Source organism: Triturus cristatus, chromosome 4_1 (genome assembly GCF_964204655.1).
Source record: "Triturus cristatus chromosome 4_1, aTriCri1.1, whole genome shotgun sequence".
NCBI classification, from domain to species: Eukaryota; Metazoa; Chordata; class Amphibia; order Caudata; family Salamandridae; genus Triturus; species Triturus cristatus.
In genome coordinates this window covers 1,101,593,182-1,101,613,632 of record NC_140585.1, presented here as the reverse complement: position 1 = coordinate 1,101,613,632, position 20,451 = coordinate 1,101,593,182, and the positions used below count along the sequence as shown (strand labels likewise).

Sequence of the window (20,451 nt, the reverse complement as noted above, 5' to 3'; positions counted from 1 at the left end):
CTGTGGCATTTGAGATCTTTAGAACCTAGGGTCATTGACCCTCAAGGGCGAGCTTGGTGAAGTTCAATTAGATTGAGCTAGCTTGACAAATGTTGTAATGTTCCAAACTTGTCTCTCGGACAGATGGCTCGCGCAGAGCATAGTGCCTTTAAAGTGGAACCTTTGCTAGTGACTATCTGCTCATAGGCCTGCTCCCGGGATATCACTAGGGTCCTCGGGCTTCCCTGTCTTTGAATCTGCTCTCTGAAGTGTGTAAGCTATCCGCTGCCGGCCTATAAGGTTGTAGGCGCGTAAGCTGTGTACTGCCTCTTGCAAGACCTGTTTAAAAACTAATAAACGTTGGTTTACAAAACTAAACTAGGGAAGGAAATAAAAGTGGGAAATTCTGCTCAGAAGGTAACCGTGGAGGGATAGCGTATTGTCCAGGCCTCTGACCCCTCACCTTCCTCCAGAAGGCTGTAGCTCAGACCGATGACAGCAGGGCAAATGTGGGATAATAGAGTTGCAGCTGAGGAAACTAGAGAACCAGGTTTAAGTCTCAGCATCAGTTCAACAGCATCCTAGGAAGATCACAATCTCCTTGTGGCTAAGAAACACAAATGTGTTCTTGTGTAATGTAACAGGTAAAGCACTCCAATACATTCTGGTCAAGTTCATGCTACAATTTAAAACTGCAATTCTGCAAATATGAAAAGAGCTTTTATATAGAAGAGCACTAGCGCCTACAAGTGAAACATAGTGTTCTCAGGGTGAGAGCAGGGCATGGCTGTGGGTTGCATACATGGCAGCAACAGACCGGATCCAGGTGGGAGACGCTTGAATTTCGAAAGCCAAACATGGCTTTTATTTATGTTTCTCCCGCGGCCTGAAATTGCTCCCAAGTCAGTACAAGCCAAAGGGGGAAATATGTTCTCTCGATTTTCTTTTTTTAAATCTTAATCTACCTCCATCTTCCATGAACGGCTGTGAGGAAAACGAGGAGTATGGGAGCCGCACTGCAAGATTCAGAAACCATCCTCCTGTTTCATGTGCGCGCCAAAGCAGTGTGTTTGTCAACAGGGCGAGAAGCTGGCTAAGTGGGTGGGATGGGAGGGGGGGGGGGGAGGTGTTTGTGCTTCGATAAAAAAAAAAAAAATCAGCAAACTGCGTCATTTTGGCCACCCTGATCCTATTGCTTTTCATCCTTCGATTCAGTTTAGAGAAGTGCACACGCACTTGTTAAAAGCGAGCAGAAGATTAAAAAATACAAAGAGGGCTGGCATGTATTAAATATATGAAGAGAAATATCGGTCTACATCCGTCCGCCATGGAAATGTCGAACGATGCTCCAGTCCTAATGTAGTTAATTCCCCCAGTGATAAAAGGCGGCGTGTTTCCAATTCTGCGTGCGCCAGGTATTTCAATTTGTAAGCATCTTCAATGACCGAGACCAGAAACGGAAGCTAATAGCCAGCACATAAAGAATGAACATGTTAATTGCTGTTGCCATGGAAGAAAGAACAGGTGTCATTAATTTTAAAGTGCCTCTCTGGTAGAGTTGAAGCAACAGTAAACAGAAGTTTATGCAAAAAACTTCAAAAAAGGCCAAGCCCGAGCGAGTTGCTTACTTGTTTCCCCATGGGGGCTGGCTGCTACTTTTTGTTTACATATCTGCTCGTTGAGGCTGCGAGGCATCACTGGAAATGGGGGAAAGCTTCAAGCCTTCAAGTTAGGCGACTCCTTCAATCTTCACTCGCCATCTGCAGTGCACTGCTTCTCCCAAAACCACGAGTCTGACTGGTGCAGAAATGGCGTCCTGCATAACTGCAGCGTGGGAAGCACGAATCAGACAATCCAGCTCCATCCCCCCTACACCCTCTCGTGATGACTCAATTGTTACCACCCATTACCTCGTTCTCCTTCTCAGCCTGCCCCGCCCCCTGTCATTGAAATGAATGGAGTTCTGTGAACTCCTCGCAGGGCCATTGTGTAAGCGCCCGAAATCCACACCTATTCACAGCATTGAAAATCGGCACGCCCTCTGCCCTGATGTCACAGCTGTAGCTTGTGCCAGCAGGTCAAAGAATACTTCGCCCAGCAGGCACAATACGCAGCAGGGCATCTGCAAAGTTCATCATTCACAGTCAGCTGCCCATACAAAATAAGAGAACAACAGCAAACATTAGTTTGTTTTAAGCCTCAGGCGATTTTCTAAGTTCTCTTTTTGCCTCTCCCCTCAGAGTGGTAGGCGCAGGGGGGGCGGACGCCCCTTTCGCCCATTAACACCAGCCACCCCTGTAAAAGAGTGATTGAATCGCAGCATTTCATGCTATTATAGAAGAGCCATGTCACATACTTACATATTCTGATTATCATCTATACAGATTTTGGAGGGCACCGTAGGTGGGGATAGGGAAAGCTCTATGTGCCTTTGTCTTTGAAAAGGCATTTTAATCCCGGTCTTCATATCCACATGCACAGCTTTTCTACTTATTTCTGCAAGTATAAAGATCCAGATAGCTACATTTTAGTGCATTGGATATCAGATGTAGAACGTTAAGAGCTCATTTTACAAAGAATCAGGAATAAAAAAATGGAAAGACAAGGAATCCTACTGGTAAAAGCATTAACACATTGATAATAGCAAAGAGCATAGCAAATATTCTGGAAGATCACCTAAATGTGAACAAGCACTGGCAAAGCCATTAGGTGTCGCCTACTAAACAAACAAGTTTCTTGCCTTCGATAACCCTCTTTTTGGTGGATACTCTAACAGAAGATTCCTCACCTTTAGAATATCCCTAAGCACCAGATTGGATCCGGAAGGTTTTTCAGCATTGCCACTGTACCCAGTGCATATTGTCATGCAGTTCCAGAAGAACAATGCTCTGCCCCGAAGATGGAGCCAAGTAATCAGTTTCTTTTTCGACACTGTGTAGGAAAGTAGGATCTGCTTTCATGATAACCTGCACTTTTTCCTTGATGCCAGTATATTTTTGGCCTAGTCTACCTGGGATCCTGCTAATCAGGTCATGTGTACATAAACAATTGGCTACTAGTGTACCCTTTTAAGTTCCTAGTGTATGGTACTAAGGTACCCAGGGCACAGGTACACCAGGGTCTCCGGTGGGCTGCAGCATGCATTGTGCCACCCAAGGGAGTCCTCTCAAACTGTGACTACAGGCCTACCATTGCAGCCTGTGTGAGTTGGTGCTTACACCTCTCTCGACAGATATAAGTTTCCTAATATCTGAGGTCCCTACACTTAAAACCTATAAGTCACCCATATGGCAGGCTCTTCAATCCTGAGGGAAGGGTGCTTAGTTATAAATGTGAGGCTGCCCCTGCATGAGCAGGACACTCCTACAATCCTCAAAGTCAGTTCTCCAGGCTTTGTAAGTGTGGTCAGCCATTTTAATACAAATAGTGGAGATCAGTCATTATGAGAGATCTAACAATATACTGGCTGCACCGAACCGGGTCATGTTTGGTATCAAACATGTTGGAATCAACCACAAACACCAATTCCAGTGTTGGAAGTATGACCCTTGTACTGGGGGGGCTCCCTTGGTGTACCCCCCTGTACTCTCAGTTACAGCTTTTCAGGGTCTGACAAAGCTAGAGCTGCTGCAGACCACAGACAATTCGGCCCTCCTGCTGATGAGCCAAGCTTGAACAGGGGAGGGTAGAACAATCGGTTTCCTGTCGCAGGGAGGTGTGACCTCCCAGACAGACTTAGTGTATTGGACTAGGGTGGGGGCGCTTGCCATCGCCACCAGACTGCGTTGAAGGGCACATGTGGTGCCCTCCTTGCATACTCAAATTTGAGCCAGTTCAGGGAGCCCTTGGCTCCCGCTCTGGCCGAAACTGAACACAGGACATGGAAGTATCATCTCCTTTGTCCAGCTCCTCTTCTCGGAGGGATCCTTGAGTTGTTCCAAACCTTACCTTAGGGTACTTAAGGACTTACCTGTGGGTGGGTCCTCATATTCGTTGTGGGACAAGGCTCAAGACTAAAATCACATCAATTTTCAATCGTCTAGACACTTGGGCTTAGTTGAATTCGCCTTAAACCGACACTGAACCAAGGAAGACTCCTGCTGCTCCTGGTCTCTCTATCCTGCAAATCTTCTTCGTCATCTGTGTCAGTGATTCTTCCAGGATCTTCACCAGACCTGTGGGCATCAAGAACACCCAAAGTGATCTCCCTTGGAGTGCAGGAGTCACTCCCCTGCATCTGCAGGCATTGCAGCAAAGCTGACTGATCTGCTGCTCCTGACATCCCACAGACTTCCTGAGGTTCAGCAACACAGGTGGTGGTTCTTCAACACCCTCGAGGCCTGACCTGCCCTCTCTGCAATTTTGAGGTCAGTATCCCTCGTCAGAACCGCTGGTACTGAACCCCTGTGCATCGGTTCAACTTGCTGTTGCCAAGGCTTGTTGGCTCTGCACTCCAGAGATCTTCAGGCTACAAGAAGATCCAGCCTCCAGCATCTCTACCTGCCAAGTACAGTGTTCTCACTGCATCCTCTGCGCTGTGGGCCTTCCTTCTTGGTGAGCTCCTTGAGGTCCTCTTGCGACTCCTGTGTTGTTTGGCCTGTGGGTCCTCCTGAGGGTTGTCTTCTGCTTCAGTGGGCTTCCCTAGTTACTTGGGACCGCTCAGACAATCCTGCTGTTGGTGAGTCCCTTGGACCTTGCCGGTCCCAATGTTGCTCCTTCTTCGTTCTCCATGCCAGTTGCAACTACCAGGGCTTGTTTGTGCTCACGCCAGACATTGACCACCTAGTCACTGACATGCAACATGCGACAGCTTGTACATGGCTCGTGGTCTTCCTCAGCGTCACCTGGTACTCACAGCAGCAGCAACAAGGACACCGGCAACTCTTCTGAAACATCCTACACGTGTGGGCATTGTTCCTCTGTGTCCCCTCTGCTTGCAAGTTCTTCACTTCCAGAATCCACCCTTAGATTCCACTGTACTTCTTCACCTTATTCTCCATAGGCACTTTTCTCCAAGTCTTCCATTGTCAGTTACGGAGGTCACCGAAGTCCATTCACCCCTATGCACCTGGCTTCCCTGGGGTAGGTAACCTGGTCTCTGGGGCATCGACGGGTGTGGTGACTTTCCAACGTTCTATCCTGCGAGGGAATTCTTCTGGGCCCTCTGGGAAGGGTCCTTCTTCTACAAAAATTCAACTGCGACTTCTCCATTGACTTCCAATGGTCATGCAGTTGTGTTCCCTCTCTGAACGCAGCCTCCATGTAGTTCCTGGGTACTTACCCTGGGGGTGGGTCCTTGTGTCCCCGGCTCCTCTGGGTCTTCTGGACCAAGTTCCATCTTCTTCTGCAATTCGCATTCCACTTTCTTAATATATGGTTTGGTCTTCCCCTGGCAACCACTGTATTTTGTGCTACTTACCTTATTGCAATTGAAGTATTATTGTGTATTTGTGTTGATATCCAGGTAGAAGATATACCAATGTGTTAGAGAGTGCTGTGTAAAAAATAGAATTATTTTTATATATACACTGTGTGGTTCTCTTTCATTCAACTTACATCCTAAAGTTAAACTGGTAAAACAAGCTGCTTAACACTCCTTTAAGGTAAGCCTGAACCATAGACCAGCTTTCTATGGTTATCAAAAACCACTAAAATCACCATAAGGTTTGCGGGATTAGTGCAAGGTGCATCACTTAAATAAGTGGGCACCATATACTAAATCAGCCTCCTACATTGGTGTGCAGCAGTTGGGATTTAAGCTTGCACTGTTTTACCATTTAACCTGGGTTTTGATTACATGAAAAACCATCACTAGTTAGGAACACAAATACTTTTTGTGATTTACTAAGTTTTACTAAACTTTTTGGATTGGTAGTTAATGGTCTAGCACAACCTTTCTCCAAACTTTGAAAGTTTAGGTTTCACTAGGATAGGTAGGTGCAACACCACATTATACCTAGTCACCATGTCTTTCGTTCGGTAGCCCAGTGTGTCTCAAGATACAGTGGCCTTAAGTTCCAGGAACTTAGGACCCTGGCTGCATCCAGGAAGATAAAGACAAGTAGCAACCCTAACACAGGAGTTCTTAGAGATGCTCTTGCACTATGACCTTCAGAATCCGGAGAGGCCAGATGAGCAGGATAACTCCAGATTGGGTGAGGCCCAAGAACAAGGGTCTGGGGTGGCTCACCCCAGTGACCACAATTCTGAGCCTGACCTGAAAGCGTCCGAAGACCCCTCACTGGTGAACTCTAATCCTCCAGGGAATCGTAGAGATGGTACAGAGGGAGTCCCTAGAGGTATGACCCCCTTTATTCCTCCTGGGAGGGTGAGAAGAGTTCAGGGGAGGTCTAGGTCCTCCGCTGTCAATTCTACATCTTCTAACTACTCCATAGGGACCTCCATATCTGACCAGAGGCAGGACTCCTCAGTAAGGGAGTACTACCTACTGAAACTTGAGAGAGCGAAGCTCAAGATCAAAAAGGAGCAGTTGGACCTTGATATGGAGACTGTTAGAACTGGGGGCCTCTAGTTGGCTGAGGTATGTACCTTAGTCCAAATAGGGACCCTTGCTTCTAGTCAGGGTAAGGAGGGACACACCTTTAGATAACCCCTGCTAACACCCTGGTAGCTTGGCACGAGCAGCCAGGCTTATCTCCAAGGCAATGTGTAAAGTATTTGCAACCACACTCCCAGTAACACAGTGATAACACCACAAATGGACACTACACTGGTTTTATAAAAATAACAGTACCTTTATAAAAAGGAATACGATAGAAAACCAACATATGCGTATTTGTAATAATTCACTTGGCCAGCAATCACTTGTAGGTTCTTGCAGTATTAATGAGGGGGTGGTGTGTCTCTGTCTCTCTCTGTCTCTCTCTGTCTCTCTCTGTCTCTCTCTGTCTCTCTCTGTCTCTCTCTGTCTCTCTCTGTCTCTCTGTCTCTCTCTGTCTCTCTCTGTCTCTCTCTGTCTCTCTCTGTCTCTCTCTCTCTCTCTCTCTCTCTTCCTCTCTCTCTCTCTTCCTCTCTTCCTCTCTTCCTCTTCCTCTTCCTCTTCCTCTTCCTCTTCCTCTCTCTCTCTCTCTCTCTCTCTCTTCCTCTTCCTCTTCCTCTCTCTCTCTCTCTCTCTCTTCCTCTCCCTCTCTCTTCCTGCTGGGCGATCCCAATCTCGTTGTGGCTCTGTTGCTAGGCGGCGCTGTTGCCGGACAGGTTACGGCGCTGCCATTTCCATCGCTGATTATCTTGGGCAGATTCCTTTCGACAAACAATTATCACGATCCCTTTCACCTTGTAGCTTCCTTAGCTCTAGGCAATCCTTTTAGCACTTTGCGGCTAGGGCCGTAGGCGGTGATCCTCACGCACAGCCTCAGTTACGATGACGGCTTGGGCAACAAACAGAAGAACAGCAGCGTGGACGATGTTTCACACTGCGGGGGCAATGCGATCCTGGGGCACCTCGTAAACACTACCACGGTCCACACTGCAGTCTCAGGCGTGCAAGAGCACCACACACACACACAGCGTCGCTGAGACACAGTCCTCAATTCCAAATACCCCGTTAGCACGTTGCGGCTCGGGCCGGCGGCGTTGATCCTCATGCACAGCCTCAGTTACGATGACGGCTCAGGCCACAACCAACAATACAGCAGCGTGGATGGTCTTTCACGCTGCGGGGGCAATGCGATTACGGGCACCTCGTGAACAGTACCACAGACCACATGGCAGTCTCAGGCGTGCAAGAGCACCACGCACACAGCGTCGCTGAGACACAGGTCTAAGTTTCAAACAGTCCTTTGGCACATTGCGGCTTGGGCCGGTGGCAGTGATCTTTACTCACAGCCTCAGGTACGATGACGGCTTGGGCCACAACAGCAAGGCAGCAGCGTGGACGATGTTTCACGCTGTGGGGGCAATGTGATCCCAGGGCACCTCATAAACAGTACCTCGGACCACACAGCAGTCTCAGGTGCTGAGACACAGTTGGAAACGTTTGTGTTCCTGAGTTTCCACAACAGGGGACCAGCTCTTGAAGGCCCTTGGAGACACTCTACTCCAGGACACAGCACACAGCAAAGTTCTCACAAGCAGGGGGACACAGCACAGTCCCTTGTCCTCTCCTTAGTCAAATCAGCAAACTGCAGGCCAGCCCCAGAACACACAGCGAGGGCAGTCCTTCTCTTCAGTCTCTTCAGCTGTTCTTCCTTGGCAGAGGTTCCTCTTGATCACAAAGTAGGTTTAATCCTTTTTCAGTATGGATTGAGTTCAAGGGTTTCAGCTCTTACATTTATACCCCTAAATGCCTTTGAAGTCTTTGTGTTCAAGGGGCTCTGAGCCCTGTCCAAACCAGTTCTGGATGCCTTCCTGCCAGGGCACACCTTCTTCCTTTGATAGTGGGGGTCTGGGGCCCAGACGCTCAGAAGGAGGTGGAGCCATCCTGTTGTGGCACCAACACAGCCCTCTTCACATCCAGGGGGCTACTCCTCCCCCCTACATCAAATGCAGGACCAGGCTGTTGCTGTCTCACCTTCTCCTCCCTGGGGTCAGGGCACTTCCCAGACCCTCTCACATCTAAACCCATGTAGGCAATATACAACCAGGCAGAGACACACAAGATGGTTTAAGACAAGAAACCAGCCACTTTTAAAAACGTGGTTTCGAACCCAGGCCAAGATGGCGGCCGCATCGGTGGCCGAGTGAGCACTGCAACAGACCGCTCCAAACCCCCCCAGAAATGCACAATAACGGCAGTTGAAGATTAATTAAACCCATGCTCATACTTTAAATGCAAAGCGTTAAGAATAGTAACAGCAGCATATAACTGTCGCAACCAGAAATTGCTGTGGAGCATACTTACGGGACAACTAGATTCATTGTCGGGTTACCGGTCACTGATTTTGCTTCTGGTGCGGTGTACATCTCGGAGAGCCTGCCGAAACGCACTCAGGAGTCAGAGTGAGGTGGTGACGGTGAAGATGCCCACCAAGAGGATCAGGGTAGCTAAACCACGCGGCGGACCTCTGGTGGCGATCATGCCGGCAAAGCAAACAGAAAACACCAAGGACACGCAACAACAGGGAGAGGCTACAGAAGATATAGGCAGCAAATCACATACTGGGTGCGGTCGGACAGTGGGGCCAGGGAAGAAAATCCCTGCCATCTTCCTTGCCGCTAGAACAGGGAAGAGCAGCAAACTCGATAGCCTTGTGATGGAGAAGGCTGGTGTGTCTCTGCAGCGCGATGAGGTGAGCAGTGAAAATATAGGGGGTCAATGATATTGGATTTAAAATAGTAGCAAACAAGGGGAATTATGGAGAATAGGTGGATATTGATTCTGCTGTACCTACTCCTGGGGCCAGTGAAGGGTCAAGGGAGCAACACACTGCAATTTACTCTTTTGGGGGCTAGAATCTGCCATAAATACAGTGTAATTGATTTCTGGGGGCTTGGAGATGGACACAAAAATATCAGTGTCAGTAATATGAGCCAAGCACCTTTACTGGGAGAACAGGCTGACCAGAGTAAGGCACAAGCGTTGACTGAAGGTGATGTAGGCGAATATTTTTTTTCATTGTCGGATCACTAATTCATCAGGAGATGAGTCGCTACAGCTATCTGATGGCACCACAGGCTCGCCAAATGGCCAATGGAGTGAGACCAGCAGTATACATTTAGATGAGACTCGGGGAACAAGTCCAGATGTCTGGCCCAGACACTAAACGGAAAAAAAAATCAGCAATAGAAACATCTAGAGAGGGGTCCAACCCAGCGGCCTCAAATAGTCGAGCATCACCATCACTAGGCCCAACTGATCCTCTCGAGGCAATGCGACGAGGGCATCATAACTCATTGGATCATACAGAAGAAATCTCTCTGGCAGTCATCTATGAGACAATAATGTCACATAGAGAGGAGACTATGGCAGGGAGCCAGAAAACACCGGGAGCATGTCGTAAACTACAAAATGCACTTCGACGAGTGTCCAGATCCTGTTCTGAATTTGCTGAGCGGATAACAGAGGCCGAGAATCAGATATCTAATCTTGAGGATGCTATGACCGCTCAAAAGGTGGTGACAGATGATTTAGCAACGCAACGTAGTGATGTGGCATGGAAGCTTGAAGACAAGGAAAATCGGCTTCGCTGTAACAATTTAAGAATCTTGGGAGTTCCAGAAGGCATTGTAGGGAGTGACCCATGGAAGTATGTGGTAGGACTGTTCACAGAAGCGTTCCCCGAATTGACACAGTGTGCATGGGTCAATGAAGTACAACGAGCCCATCGGTTCCTCTTTCGACAGAACCATAATCAAGGGGCTGGTAAATCTGTGCAACCAAGAGCAATTCTTAAACCTTGTATGATCTGGCTAGGCCAGATAGGAAGGGGTTTGAATTTTTTGTCCGTCCTGATTTGTGCCATCAAACGGTGGAAAAAAGGTGGCAACTTAGGCAGTTAATCTCTCACTCTCAGGCCAAAGGGGCCCAAGAATTCCTTCTGAATCCAGCCAAATTTAAGATTATATGTAAGGATAACACCCAGTTCTTTACATCAGCGACTAAGGCCAAAGAATATTTGCATGATATTAAAACCTGAACTATTGTGCCATGTAAGGATGTGTCTATAATTTGAGGAATGCTATTCCGCTCATTGTTCTTTTCTGTGAGACTTTTACTTTACAATGATGTTTTACATTTCTTTATTTTGAATTAGTTCATTTGTATTAATGTATATTGTAGCAAGTTGAGCACTTACATTTAGTAGTGCACGGGTGTGGAAAATTCTGGGGGAAGGGGGGTGGTCTGTGTTGGGGCAGGGCTCTCCATTATCCGAGACCCATGGGTCTTGCAGCCTCTATGGTTGGGAGGGTAGGGGGGTCTCTGATAGCAGAAGAGACAAAGGGGTGGGAGGGGGAGGGAAGGAAGGGTCGCAAGGGGGGGTGCTATGGGGGCACAGGGCTTGAAAAATGGAATAAAAAAGCCAATAAATATCTGCATACAAATGAGAAGAAGTTGGTATGTTGGGAGAGAGGGAGCTGTTTTTCTCAGCATGAAGAAGGTTAATGATTATGTTTTCAGTTTGTTCATTTAATGTGCGGGGTTTGAATGAAAGAGTTAAGTGGCAGAGGGTAGCGCAAGAAATCAAAAATATGTCCCCTGATGTGATTTATCTCCAAGAAACTCATATCCCATGGTCAAAGCGGAAGGTACTATCAGAACTAGGGTATAAAGTATTGGCTTGTACTTCACAAGGGTCTACTAATAGAAGGGTGGCTATATTGGCTAAAATACGCAATTTAATGGTAGGGAAAAGTCTTGTGGACAAATATGGTCGTTGGGTCATTGTCGAATAAAGTACTGCTAATAAAAAGTTTACGATTTGCTCAGTGAATGGATCAAATCATGATAAAGTTCAGATAATCGATTATTTAAATACCGAACTAGCTTCGTGGGTAGCTCCCCTCATTCTGTGTGGGGATCTTAATATTCAGTTTGAAGAAACCACGCAGGGTTCTACTGGGGATAAATATCATGGTCGAGAACCGAAGGTTTATAAGGTTTTACAACAGCTTATACATGAACATGGGTTGGAAGAGGCCTAGATTGAAGCAATCAGACCCTGGATATACGCATTACTCCTGTCCACATCAGAAATGAGCAAGGCTTGATTATTTTCTGGTTACTAAAATACTTTTAGCCGAAGCACAGATACAGACCTTTCCAAGACTAACTTCAGATCATAACCCAGTACTATTAAAAATGAAAATGCAAGGAGTGGTTCGACCCCGGATTGTTTTTTCTTTTTAACGGAAGGTACTGTTAAATGATCAGTATGTCAGTCATATAAAACAGTGGCTGAAACAATTTCTCGACATAAACCGGAACACCACTAAAAATGCTATCTTGTGGGATGCTCTAAAGGCAGCACTTAGAGGGGAACCTTGAGTTTCAGATTATACGTTCAAAAGCAGCAGAGACAGCTAACTCAGGAATTGTAGGATTCCCTCAAACAAGCTGAATATGCGTTAATTCGTGCTGTTAGAGAGAAGATGGATAGTTCTCAAGCACAAGCCGAGGTAGCACCTTATAAGACTAAGATTAATGAGGAGTGGGCAAAAGATATCACCAAAAAATACCAAACATATAGAAGGGAATGCTATGAATATGGGGAAACTACAGGAAGGTGTTTGGCCAAGAAAATCAGGAATAAGCAGGTAAAAGATACAATTACCGCAATTAAAGATGCTAATGGGAAAACTGTAGAAACACTGGTGGAGATCTTAGAAGTTTTTAGAGTCTTTTATGAGGGTTTATATACAGAGGAGGATGAGAACCAGGAAAGCTCAAGAGCATTTTATAAAGACCCATATAGGAAAATATTAAGTGTAGAAGACACTGCATATTTGGAAGAACCCATAACTTTGGAAGTATTAGTGGAGGCAGTTGGATCTTAAGCAACAGGGAAGGCCGCAGGGTCTGATAAGATTCCGCTTGAAGTCTAGAAGATTTTCTTAACTGAAATACAACTAGATATGTGGACGGTTTTTCGGGAGGCACAGAAAGGAGATGCACCGGGGTCATGGGACGAGACGAGACGGGTATAGTCATCTTTTTTTTTCTTCTTTTTTTTAAATTCTTTTTTATTTTGTCAAATATAACAACAATAAAGCAAAGGTTTTCCGTCCGCTGGTTATACATAACAGTCAACAGCAGTACATAATTCCAACACTTCGCTGCGGGAAAGCACAATACATCAAGTTCCCATAACACCTCTCGACCATCCTCCACCCTCCTTAGCAGTCCTCATCAAAGCTCTCATCCGCTTGTTCTTGTAGTGGATCGCAGATGTTACCCCTATATTTGTTCCATCCCCCCCATAGCTTGTTCCATTTTTTAGGGCAGCCACTAGTGGCAAACACTGTCCTCTCTGCAATCATGGCCGTGTCCATATCGTTACACCATGCGCTAAGCGACGGCACCTCCTCCACCCCCCCATTTCTGCGCTATGTTGCGCTTAGCCATCATAACCCCAAATGTCGCCCAGTCTTGAGCCAACTGTGTTAAGTCATTTGGGTCCCAAACATTTAGCAAACAACTCCTGGGCTCTGGCAAGAGGGACACAACCGCTACCTGCGAAATCGTCCTCATCACTTTCACCCAGTAGACCATAATCTTCGGGCATTGCCATATGGTATGATAAAAGGCGCCCTCCTCCCCACATCGCCTAAGGCAGTATGGGTGCGAGGCTCTACCCATCTTAAACATTATGCATCTGGTATAGTAGGTTCGATGCAGGATTTTGAGCTGCACCAATTTGAGTCTCGAGGGTATACCCACTTCCCTCGGGGAGGACAACGCCTCCTGCCACGCTGTGTCATCCAGATCACCCACATCGCGGATCCATTGGTCCCTAAGAGGAGTCGTGGGGTCCGGTAGGTTGTTAACTAACTTGCGGTAAGTAAATGACGTAGCCCGCTTATACATATAGTCTGTCAACAACCTATCCTCCATAGGGGAAGCCTCCGGGACCGCAGTACCGGGCGGCAGGGCCGTCGTCAGTGCGTGCTTTATCTGTGTGTATCGGTAGATTTCAGTGGGTGCTAATTCGTACTGTTGCTGGAGGCGCTCGAAGGTGAGCACTTCCCCCTTATGCCACATGTCCCCCACTGTGAATATGCCGATGGCATCCCACTGATCAAAGCCCTTACTATTCCTAAACCTTCCCAGTTTCCCCGTGTCCCACAGAGGAGTGAGTTGGGTTATGACCCCATGCCAGCCCAGTTTTGTCTGCGCTTCGTGCCATATGGCAACTGTGTTCCTAGTAGGAATCTGTCAGCCTTAAATGCAGGATCCGCTTGTGTTACATGTACCCACTGATTAACCACCTTCAACTGTGCCGCCCAGTAGTATAGTTGTATATTTGGGAGCGCTATCCCCCCCATCATACCATCCCCGTACTAGCTTAGCCTGCGCTATGCGTGCTGGTTTGTTTCCCCACATTAAGTTGGAGACCTGGGCCGCAATTGCTTTGAAGTAACTAGGATGTCCCGGAAACGGGGCGTTTTCCAGCACATATAGGAATCGAGGAAGGGCCATCATTTTAAAAAGCGCTGCTCTCCCCAGAAGAGTCAGCGGCAACAACCCCCAGTGTGCCACGTCCCGTTTTAGGCGCTCTAGTGGGGGCATCAGGTTTCTTTTAAAGAAGTCATCAGCGTCAGCCGTGACATAGATACCAAGATATTTAAAAGCGGCGACCGCAATCTTAAGCAGGCAGCCTGGAGGCAGCTGTGGCCGGGGGCCGTGCAATACATATAAGATGGATTTGGACCAATTAATGGTGTACCCAGACACCCGTCCGAAGAGCTCGCATATATTTAGAAGAACCATTATGAAACGCCTGGGGGAGGCCATATATTATAAGATGTCGTACGCATACAGAGAAATGCGGTCCTGCCACCCGTCTGTCCATCTGAGATCTCTTATCGTTGGCTCCCACCTAATCCATGCCGCCAATGGCTCCAATACCAGGGCAAAGAGCAGCGGGGACAGGGGGCAGCCCTGTCGCGTGCCCCTCGTTAAAGGAAAGTCAGTAGAGATGTGCCCATTAGCTGTAACATGCGCAACAGGCTTGGTGTATAGAAGGCGGACCCACACAAAGCCCATGTGGCGAAGAACTGTAAACAAAAAGGGCCACTCGACCATGTCGAACGCCATTCTGGCGTCCAGGGAGAGCACAACCGCCGGTTCCTGTAGATATGGAATACGGGCCATTACTCCGTGCAGGCGCCGCAAGTTTAATGCCGTACTCCGACCTGGCATGAATCCGGACTGATCCGGGTGATCGTCATCTTTTTTAAAAATCTATGCTACCTGGATCTTATTTGCCCATTTCGCTTTTAAATTGCGATGGAAAGATATATGCAACAATCCTGGCAACACGCTTGTCACGTGTACTAACTCCTATAGTATCTGTCCGTCAGCACGGTTTCATCCCAGGAAGAGGCACGGTCCATCATGTCAGCAGAGTAGTCACTATGCTGGACATTGCTAATGTACAGAAAACACCTTGTGGAGTAGTGCTACTTGATGCTGAGAAAGCGTTTGACAGTGTCTCGTGGGAGTTCCTGCGGTCTACCATGAGGTGGCAAGGTTTCAGACCTGGGTATATTCAAGCTTTGCGTACTATGTATAAAGCTCCTAAGGCTAAAATATGTGCGATGGGTCTTGAGTCTGATTCGGTTGTAATATCAAGAGGCACCAGGCAAGGATGTCCTTGTTCTCCTTTATTATTTGCCCTGTATATTAACCCCTTTTTCAACCTATTGGAAACTAGGTTAAATGCTTCAGGATTTTGGCCCAGTAGGGGAGCTACTATATTAGCATATGCAGATGATATTGCTGTTATTTCACCTGATCCAGCAACAACTACGATAGAGATCAAACAATTAGCAGCTGTATTTGGGGAAAGATCTGGATTTAAGTTAAATATCGCAAAAAACACAAATAATCTGCACAGAGCCAGTACGTATTAATGACGCCAGGTTTATAGAAGAGGCTACATATTTGGGAATTCGAATTAACGCATGTTTGGAAAAGATGGCAATTTCTAATTTGGAACCTTTGTTATCTAAAATAAGGAAAAATTTGGATAGAATAGAAGGGCTGCATTTATCCCTAGTAGGTAGATGTAACGTTTTAAAAATGGATGTTTTGCCCAAAGTGTTGTAATATTTTAGATGTGTTCCCCTGGAACTTACTAGGAAGCGACTTCAGATATTATAATCTATTTGCAGCAGCTTCCTATGGGCACAAGGTAAGCCCCGGCGGGCAATGAGGTACATGACTTTACCACGACTGCGAGGGGGATGGGCTGTTCCTTATTTTTTGTTTTACTATTGGGTGTGCTTATTACAACAAAAGGGTATATTGCTGATTGGGAAAGCTGAGGGAAAGGTAGAAGAATCCCCGAATATTTACAAGATTTTGTTGGGCTCAAAAACAGAGAGGAATTTTTTTCAAAATTTAGAGCCCAGTTACTACAAAAAAACTCGATTTAAGCTGCTTCAAGCTGCCCATAAAGCATGGTTACAGATTCGTAATATGTTGAAGATTGGTAAACTTAATTTGTATACACCTACCTCCTCTCTAGCATTGCCTTCCTTCATTTTTTCCGATGTGGTTATGGCTAGATGGCGGAGAAAGGGCCTTATGACTTTGGGGGATTTATATAATAATGGTGCTATCAAGGCCTATTCCTCTTTGGTGTCCGAATATGATCTTCCTCAAGCTGATTTTTTTAAATATTTACAAATACGGGACTACTTGATAAGAAGAGTAGATGTAACAAATTTGGCCACGAAAAGTAATTTGTTGGAGATATTGAGAAAGCGTGGGAGGATTGGTAATTTATATCAAAGCCTTACTGAACTACAAAGGGATGACCTTGAAATACAGAATCGTAAATGGAATAATAAATTAGAACAGGAAGGGGATATCATACAGGATTCAATTGCGATGGCTGATAAACTTCTGGTATCCTCTAGCCTTAAATCTCTGCCGGAGTGACACATCCGTGCGCACTTCCTGGGAGATCTGTCGCTTGGGGAACTTAATTAAGGTATCCTCCACGTCCCATCAGTGTTCGCCGACATCTCTCGCCTTTCTACTTCGTGGGGCCAGAACACACCCCGGAGAAGAGCTCCCCCCTCTCCTACAGTGGCATAGAGAGGCACCAGTATGCCTTTTCTCTGGGCAGCCTGCACGGAGAAGGTGGAGGCTGACATTACCGCAGTTGAAGGAATCGCCGGACGGGACTGCAGGTCCCAGGAGCCCTGAGCGCCGCAGCGCCGCAGCTGTGTAGCGGCACGCCCTCCCGCCATCCCGCCCACTAACGGGATAAAATCACTCGCGGAACCCGCTGGCGCGGGTCCCGCATCGTTTTGAAGGAGAAGGTGGAGGCTGACATTACCGCAGTTGAAGGAATCGCCGGACGGGACTGCAGGTCCCAGGAGCCCTGAGCGCCGCAGCGCCGCAGCTGTGTAGCGGCACGCCCTCCCGCCATCCCGCCCACTAACGGGATAACGATCCACCCCTATTTTCCATTGGATGTTCTTTTGGCCAAATTGCACCATTACAAGCGGAGCGGGACGCGACGCGGGACGCCCTGGACGAAGCCCGGACTAAGGGCGGACAGTCTGAGACAGTCCGGGACAGGAGGGGGCAGGTGGGAGCAGCAGACTGGCTTTTGAATACCTGTGTTACTTAAGTTTACTATTGTTCACTCTGTGGTGTGTATTGATTGCCAAGTTACTGTTGGTTACTGTTGGTTACTGTTTAAAGCTCCCCGGGGATTGGAAGTTATATGTGATAACCTATTTGGGGAACCCTGGTATATTGTTGTTGGTGTCTACAATAAGAAATTTCTGGGGGGTCCCGGAGTCCGATCTGCTAATTATGCCTAAAGCAAAAATAGCAGCCTCGACCACAACCATGGACAATTATTTGGTTAAGATGGTCGATAAAATTAATCAGGAACGTCGGAAATCATTAGGTCGTCCTGGGTCATCGAGTTTGATTTCCCCCCCGCCCATTTGTTTGGCCTCTGAGCACCCCCTTGTTCAGGATCTTAATACTCCCCTATTACCCCCTGATTGTATATCTGAGGGAGTTGTCACTGACACTATCAGTTTGGATAGCGACACCCCTGAGTCCACGATCGACCCTGAACCAGGCCAAGCTATTCTACCTGATGTACCTATCCCCAGTCAGTCTGTTCCCAGACGCCAAAAATTAATACGCACCTGTAGGAACATTACTAAACCCATACAGTCTAAGCGAGGAGGGAATCGCCATACTAATATAAAGGACACCACCCCGCAGATAAATGTCCCAGCCCAATCTGTGCTAACGGAAGGAGTTAAGGTCACTTTAGATAAAGAACAGCTGGATCTTATAACCCAGGCTATAGTTGCTAAGTTTGACATATTTGTTAAACCTTTATTGACCAAACTTTCTACTCTTGCCGATGAAGTAGTCAGATTGGGAGGTATCTTGGATTCTTTTATCAAGGCTAGTCCAGCCCCATCCAATATTACTGGTACACAGGTGCCTGAGGAAATTTCATTAACTACCTCCGATACAGCCCCATTGATGGCCGAGAACAGTAGTTCTGAATGCAGACCCGGGTGTGCCCCTGGAAAGCCTGTTGCGGTTCCCAATGTACCATCTCAGCGGCAAAACACTACTAAACCACCCGCCGTTTTAGCACCGGGGGAATCGTTGGGCCACAATGATAACTTCCCTAGCTCCAGAAACCCCCAACCGAACCTGCCACCTACGTGTGCACCATTTGTTGCTGTCCTTATGAACGTCCCCCCTGTTAAGAGGTTTGATAGCAATCCTGCCAGTGTAGAATCACACTCGTCATTAAAGAATAAAACTGTGGACTGGCTCCACCGACAGTGTGATTTCCCTATAGCACTATCCAGAGATATACTTTGTACCAGGAGAACTAACTGGGTTGGTAAGTCCCGTAAGACATGCGAAGGCGACTGTATAGTCATCAACTTTCGCAACCCTCAACTTACCTCCACAGTTTTAATTAAAGCCGCTTCTCTCCCAGTGACCGAACATGGTATATCCCTGCGGCCCCTTGGGTACTTTTACAGAGATTTTGCAACCCAACCTGTCATTCAATCTGTTGTTGAGCGCCATTGGTATAGGCCTAGAGTACAGGATATGGGTGCTACACCCACTATCTCTACATTTAATAGATTTCAGCCATTAAGTGGGCTTGATTACAATGACTGACTGGAGCCGTCCATAGATGGTGCTAGGACGGAGGACCTGGACTCGAGCAAAGTGAGCTACATTGGGGCCTCCAGGATATCAACAACTATTATTAACAATATTGGTGTAAGCAAACTGGACTCTACTGTGGCATGCGACCAAGAAGATCTGGTTAACGTGAGAGGGGATAGGTCCCCGATGAACCCTTCCACATGTTTAGTTAACTCTGGTTCAAGTGTCATAGCTTGTTGGAATGTTGCGGGACTTTCCCACAAGGATGATTGCTTAGGTTGGTTTGATTTTATCAATCTTTTTAATATTTTATGTTTCCAGGAAACCTGGAGTTTGGTCCCCATTAACTATAACGGGTTTGTCTCGTATTCAATACCTGCAGTGGCTTCAAACTCAGGAAGAGCCAAGGGTGGCCTCCTGACACTGAATTCTGTTGACGCCCCGTTTGTAGTAAAGAAACATGTCCCGGTGGGGGACCATTCCCAGATCCTTTGGCTTTGTAAGGAGCAGGATAGGAATATCCTTTTAATCAATTTTTATAATAATGTTTTTGATAATTCTAGGCAAAGGATAGCTTTTGCTTTGGAGGAAGCTTTGGTTAAAATTGTTACAGGAAATGAAATCGCTTTTGAATTTATCTGGTTGGGTGATTTTAATATTTCTACCTGTGTGTCCTCTGCCCATAGGGTCTGTGGTTTTTTAAGTACCCAAGGAGAGGGAGTCGCCCATTTTCCCCATAATCTTTATGGGGAATCATTAAATAAAATCCTGATGACATATGATATGGTGATCATGGGGAATGCGAGGGGTGTCCGTGATGAAATTGTCCCTACCTTCACGGGCAGAAACGCTAACTCTGTCATTGATTTTATTTGTACTTCCACTAGCCTTATTCCATGGTGTTCAGTCCCTCTGGTAGTAGATAATTTGATTAGTGATCACAACTGCCTGACCATGGAGTTGGCCTTTTGGAAAACTAATGTAGGTCCCAAACCTAGTATTGTGGATAACATTGAACCACATAGACCAAATGGATTTAGAATTAGGTGGAAGGGAGAGAAGGCAGACCTCCTGTCTAGTTCCATCATTGAGAACTGCTCTAAAGAAATTGAAACTATCCTAGTGAGTGAAGAATCGACAGCTGTAATCCTGAATACATTTGTCGATATCAATCACTCCATAGAAGCAGTATTCACCATTAATTTTAAGGGCAATTCAAATCGGCTAAGGGGGTGGTTTGATCATGCCTGTACTGCTGCCCTGAAGAGCCTTAAGGTGGCATTGGCAGAAAAACAGAGGGACATTACTCTTATCCGGCATCTTAGGGCAACCTATAAGGCAGCCGTGTCAGTAAGGAAGGCAGAACTTAAGCGTGAGGCATGGGATAAGTTAGATCGGGCCGCCGAAACCTCTGACTCCTCACTGTTTTGGGCCACAGTCAACAGCCCTTTCTTAAGGGACGAGGCTGCGCCTATCCTGTCAGCTAACGTTGGCGTGGAAAGCTGGGTTTCCCACTTTTCCCTGATTTTTGATTCTGATAAACACATGGACAATGGTGGTGGGGTCCGGCCAATTATTCCCCTAGATATTACTTGTGCCGAGGTTAAGAAATGCATTGTTGCAAGTAAAGGTGGGAAGGCTCAGGGACCTGATGGTGTGCCGGTGGATATTTA

At 46.8% G+C, this 20,451-nt stretch overlaps 1 protein-coding gene across 2 annotated transcripts in view; it reads right to left on the bottom strand.

Annotated features, from left to right (window-relative positions):
• The window catches only part of REDIC1 (regulator of DNA class I crossover intermediates 1), a 960,655-nt gene that overhangs the window by 798,299 nt on the left and 141,905 nt on the right, over nt 1–20,451 (bottom strand). For both annotated transcript variants that reach the window (XM_085654103.1, XM_085654104.1), the window contains one exon: nt 2,340–2,475. In XM_085654103.1, coding sequence (XP_085510229.1) covers nt 2,340–2,475 — 136 coding nt within the window. The remainder of the gene's footprint in view (nt 1–2,339; nt 2,476–20,451) is intronic.